Below are 5,887 nucleotides of genomic sequence, written 5' to 3'. Positions count from 1 at the left end.
AACCGTGTCTGCTATAATTATTCTTCTTTACAGATTTTATCACACGATGCATAACCTTTCATGAACAGGTTCAGTCAAAACCATCTCTGTTATTATTTTGCTAAGTTACATTCTATGCCTACAATCGACCGTTTTATAGAATTAATTGGGTAAAATTGTTCTATACGTTTGAAAGAAATACTGTTCTACACTCTAGAATTTTATGAAACAATATTCTTTCAAAGCATCTTTGTAGCAGAATGAAATTCAGCAAGTTTGAAAATATTGGTCCTATGGTTGGCTTCTATGGGAAAATCTCAATTTTTATGATATTTTCGAGTGTGGAAAAATTTTCTACAACGTAGATTTTCATGAAACTGCCATAGTTTTAGATATACCTTTTTATCAGTCATGAAAAATGTTTTTTTTTATACATTGCCATTCAATTTATATCAAAATTTTGAACTGTTTTACTTCAAAACCGATCTATTGTCATAATTAAGTTTTCGAAAAACAGTATCGCTTAAATTTAACATGGGATATAATAGATTTACAGCAGCCTTCCCGCTACCAAGCATTGTTCTAAATTCCCCGGATAAATGACGGTACGCCGTCACTTCCAATTAATTAAACATGTAAAACTATTTGCGGTCTATCAAAGAAAATACGTTCCTAGTGAGGGATTCAACTATTCGGTCATGTTGTCTCATACAAGATATATTGTGTAACAGGTCTGTTAAAGAAATATAGGGGTTCCGATTGATATCATTGATTTTAAAGAAAAGCATAAACAAGAAGATTCTTTACAAGTTTCATGTTTATTTCTAAATAGCAATGCAATACAAACTAAAGATTCATCCTTGCTGAGGACAAACTGTCTCAGTTTGGTCCAAGTAGATTCTGGCGGATTAAATCAATGATGGATGTTTTCTTCTTTTGGTGTCGATTTTGGTTCTGTTTAGGAGTTTTGTTCTCTATTTTGCTTTGCGTACCAGCTGCAACTGCACCTCTCATGTCTCCGTCTTGCTCCTTTGGTTGAGAGGGCATTCTTTTAACCAGGATCCTCTCCATTATTTTAATATCTTGAACTGCTGAGCTATAAGAAAAATGATAATTTACATAATTGGAAGATGAAATGGAAATGTATCCAAACATTAAAGTTATCATTAATTCTAAAATATTTGACAAAATCAGCTTTTAGACTACTAATTTATTTTGTAAAATGTATACATATAATTGAACTGTAAACGAGCTTAACTGGGGATGACTTGTAGGAGAACTATCTCATCAAAGGTGCTAACGTAATCGCAACTTACCGTCCATCTAAGTCGTCAATGTTTTCAGCTTTCTGATTTATCAGTTTTTCAAGTTTTCTCGACATTCTGTCTCGCCGTTGCTTTTCATTGGCAGCAGTCTGGTAGAGTTTATTTGCAGCTTCGGGAAGTTGGCTGATATTTTGTTTAACATCTTCCAAAACATCTTTCCAATTTGTAGCATGGGCCAAGTATGATCTGAGAATAAGCAAAGTTTCCACCTTCCCAATATGAACAGTTCTATTTCGGCGATGAAGAGATGATCCTAAATGCCAAAATAAGCAAACATGACATACATGTATCACCAACCAATCAATAATTTTTATTCTATCAGTAACTTAGTTAACTAGAATTGTTTTGACCACGAAATAAAGACACTATGAAGGTCTGCTATGATTCGTTTTCGTCCAGTAACTCAACTAAATATCATATAATTGTGCTGTTTCTGTCTTAACTACATCACTGTGTGATATAACGTCCAATTTAACTGTTGGTTCAATCCGAAAAAAATAAGTATTACCTATACGTATTCTCTATTCTTTGCTATTACCCTCGTCTAATTTGTAATAGCATTTTGAAAACATGTTAAGGCATAGCAAATACGAAAGGCCATGTCCCCTTGAAACGTAATTATATAGCAGTGTATGTATGGATGTATGTACATTATAGGAAAATTCAAACATACAGACAACGGAGATAACGAGGACAATACGAAGAAATAAAGAAACACATTAAGGCATAGCTTTGGAGCGGTCAGCGGCAAAAACACTATTTCGGTGTTCATAATGATTAATTTTGCGCAAACCCTTAATCTTTACTTTATTTATAATATAATTTGTACATTCAAAACACTGCATCTAATGACCCTTTAAAAACTCATTGTTTAAAGTCATTGCGATGTCCGTCCGCGTGTCCTGTCGCCCGCGGAGGCATTTATTCGTTTATACAAAGTGTTTCGGGTCATAACGTTACATATTTTCCTGTTTTATTCACATAGTATTCCTGCACCTAGGGTAAACAGACTACACCGTCATTATGAAGTCAATACAATGAAGGTGTAAAGTTTAAGATGTCAAAGTTGTAAAGTTTAACATGTCAAGTAAGAACAGTTGTAAAATGTAGATAGATATAATGAATTTAATGCAGTAGTCAGTGAGTGCTTGATATATTATATTCTAGGTATACCGAAAAAGAAACTTACCTTGTGGTATTTTTAAACTTTGAAGTTCATTCGTCTGTGCCGAAGGAATCTGACTGTAATTAGTGTTTACTTCCTTCTGAAGAAAAAGAAGAAATCAAACGTTTATGTTAATACTTCGTTAAATACATAACCTACTTATATTCAACCATTGGTATCTTTTAGCAGGAGGGACATGAGAGACACATTACTATAAAAAATACCGAAACTGTGAACCATTATAAAACTAATCTTACAGGATATAATTCTAAATTTATTTGATTGGTCGAAATAAGTCACACAAACGTTGATGGTATTTCGACAAACTTCGGATTGTTAAGTATTTTTCAAAAATAGTTAGAACTACATGTACTTATTTTCTGTTGAAATGTGACTGAAATTTTCATATAAATACTTGAAGAAGTAGCTTGATACTTAATACAAACTTGAACGCGAAAGTGTTTATCAAAAATTCATTGTAGTTAAAACTACTTCTTTTCTGTTGAAATGTGAGTGAAGTTTTCATATTGTTTTTGCACTGTGAATTTATTTATGGTGCCAAAATATGAAATAAAAACGACCAAAAAACAATTGACGTTATAACTGTTATAGAACAGACAAAAGTACAATTTCAAAAATACATGTCCTAATTATTTCCATGCTTCTGAACAGAAAATATTCGTGTGACCATCAATTTCCGAGTAAAATCATTTCCTTTCCGGCAAGGTAGATCAGAATCCGAAGTTGTTTTCAAAATGTTTCATATTTAACTGGAATTATATGATTCATTTCTGTATTTTTCTGCGTTTCATCCATGACGCAAAGTATTTTACATTTGCAAAATCTAAATGCATTGCACTTTAATCATAACCACAGAAAAAAATGAAGAAATTTATATTGTTTGTCTGAGTAACATTTACATCACTAACGAATATGTCTTTCTCAGCCTAATTTCTGAAAAGAAGTGTTAACACTTTCAAAAAAGTTCATTGCTGTTTAAACAATTCAGATACTGCACCTTTTATTTGATCAAAATGTTACGTTTATAAAGATGTATTATAATACATCACAAGATCATTTCTATCTCTATCTCATGCCTCACCTGATCATGTAATGCAGTCAGTGTATGTTCTTCCTCTAGCAAGTCGTTCTGATGTTGAGCATGGGAGAATATTTCAGATGCAATAATAATGATTATGAGCAACACGGAGATCATACGTAATAACAAAATCAGTTTTTCAGTCGTATCCCAGTCTGGCCGTTTCTGTTCCATTTTTCTAAAAGGAACATTAGAGTTTAGTCTATATAACTATATCGCGAAACTAATTTCATCAAAAATCACGGCTCCCGTCTTTTTCCTAATCAGTTTTTTTTTCATTTTCTTTGGAATGAAATAATAAATTCTGAAATGACATTATGTATAGACATTAATGTTAATGCGACACAAATATAAAAACATTTAGATAAAAAGTACTTGTATTATTATCTCAGAGTAAATAAGCTTTGCTTAGTAAATAATGCAATTTTGTTAAATCAGATGCAGAGTTTTATGTCACTAGCTCTATTCCGTTTGTATCAGGAATAGTAGTAGTAAATGTACATTCATTAAACCATGAATTAAACCCTGTAATTGATACACAAAATAATATTACTCGTCTGAACAAACATAAAAGGGAAAACCTTCCATAGAATACGAGTATATATTGATAAAATAATGCTAAGCTTATTTTCGAAAATGAATATTTACTTTTCCGTAATTACACATGTAAGATATGTTTCCATACTACAATTTAAATGTTTATATATTAATTATACAAACTATCATACTAAATATTAGCCTCATTATTATGAATTTGATTAACACATCATACTAATATGTACAATATTACATAAAATTACTATAAATGGTAGTATTTATTAACTTTTTACCTTTCAATTATTTTAGTTTTCTCCTTCTTTGTTCAAACTAATATATTTAGCGGTATTTTATGTACGCTACTTTACCGATGGTGTGCCGTGAGAGAAATGAGAGTGAGATATGCGTAGAACTAACAACGTGAGTCACATGCATGTGCATTAAATCTTTTTATAGTTAAAAATTCCAATTTATTTTTAAATTAAATTATATCAGGTGACAGTAGTAAGTGTATTAGAGCATAAAATAAAATTAAACAGATAAAAATTTATATTTAGATATTTGTTTACGTATCACTTAATCTGAGGAAATATTTATCTACAAATATTGTATTGGGCACCTTTTGTTACGGTACTAAGACTGTAATTTTCATATCACACAATATATAGAAATGTATTACATTTGCCATTTGTTGTTTGATTTAAAGTTTTGTATCAATACATACATGTGCTGTTTCATGGGAACCCAACGAGAGGCACTTATTTCAATCGCTTGATATATTTATTAAAAAAGCAATCAAAATAGAATGTTTCGGACTTTCTGTTAATGTGCCTATTTATATTAAGGTTGCCGTATTAAATAATAGTTATCTTTGAAGTAACATGGAATAATGTAGATAAGCTTATCAGCGTATACAATAGTAAAACAGGGCCTGTATTCTTCATCAGTCATAATCTTATGATTCGAACGACAAATAATACTATTCTAAATGATATCACTTTTCTGCATTATGTTTATATGATAACATTTGCAGACATGTATGTGTAAGATGCAATTATTCATTATTATAGCAGAAACGAGGCAAGCAGAAAATACTAAGTTTTAACATGTTCACAAATACGGGTCTGGAGTTGGAAGTGGGTAAACGTGTTTAGCTGGAGTGAGGACATTACGAAAAAAGTTGTGTACTTTAAGTTTTTTACAAGAAAAGAGATTCTAAGAAATATTTTTGTCCGGCATTTAAAAACCAGCTTGAAAGTTGGTTCTGAGCCCATATGTTTCCAAATGCTAAATAGTTATTGTTGAATATTTCCGTCTTTTTCTTTTAAACCTTGAAGAGACACCTGCTAGCTACATGAATCAAATTATCAGCTGCACTGACTGTATATGTGGCTTGTTTTGAAACTGAGCTTCTTAATGTCTGAAATATATGCATGTCTAATAATTATTTGCTGGAAAGAAGGGGCTGAAATATTTGTACTTGAGACAACTTAAAGTTTTCTTTAGTCGCAAAACCCTTTAGGGTCGTGAATCCGTATTGACAATCGGCACTTTCCCTGATACTGCTATTTCGGCATTCTTCGGACGAAAACGGAGCTCAACGAGATCAATGTTTTCCGTAAAATCGGGAGAATGACGAAACTTCTTACGTAGAATAGGAAAATTCCCGATTGTCATTACAGGTGATCCTACCGACAGGGGGGATGGTCAAGATAACAAATCGTTTAGCCGTCAGTACTGGTAGTATTTGCTTGTAAGGGTTTCAGATGTATAAATTTTAAG

General features: G+C 31.7%; 1 protein-coding gene across 2 annotated transcripts; it reads right to left on the bottom strand.

The window, feature by feature from the left end:
* Positions 1-778: 778 nt before the first annotated feature.
* On the bottom strand, positions 779-4,680 carry LOC123554539 (uncharacterized). Of its 2 annotated transcripts, none has more exons than XM_045344763.2 (5): positions 4,399-4,680; positions 3,572-3,872; positions 2,494-2,569; positions 1,296-1,557; positions 779-1,075 (listed from the first exon to the last, which is right to left on the bottom strand). In XM_045344763.2, exons 2-5 carry the CDS (start codon positions 3,740-3,742, stop codon positions 859-861), a joined length of 726 nt encoding a protein of 241 aa, XP_045200698.2. In that variant the 5' UTR covers positions 3,743-3,872; positions 4,399-4,680; the 3' UTR covers positions 779-858. The 2 variants fall into 2 exon arrangements, with proteins under 2 accessions (XP_045200698.2, XP_045200697.2); XM_045344762.2 differs by having other exon boundaries at positions 3,572-3,746; positions 4,399-4,672.
* Positions 4,681-5,887: the final 1,207 nt, after the last annotated feature.

Source organism: Mercenaria mercenaria, chromosome 7, assembly GCF_021730395.1.
Source record: "Mercenaria mercenaria strain notata chromosome 7, MADL_Memer_1, whole genome shotgun sequence".
Taxonomy (NCBI): Eukaryota; Metazoa; Mollusca; class Bivalvia; order Venerida; family Veneridae; genus Mercenaria; species Mercenaria mercenaria.
Note: the sequence above shows the minus strand (reverse complement) of the source record. Positions and strands in the feature narration are given on the sequence as shown.

Excerpts from the sequence above, each read along its gene's own strand:
- LOC123554539 (XM_045344763.2), bottom strand. The coding sequence starts at position 3,742 with ATGGAACAGAAACGGCCAGACTGGGATACGACTGAAAAACTGATTTTG. Across the intron at positions 2,570-3,571 it reads TGACTGCATTACATGATCAG|AAGGAAGTAAACACTAATTA; the intron begins GTGAGGCATGAG and ends CTTTTTCTTCAG. Across the intron at positions 1,076-1,295 it reads ATTGACGACTTAGATGGACG|CTCAGCAGTTCAAGATATTA; the intron begins GTAAGTTGCGAT and ends TTTTTCTTATAG.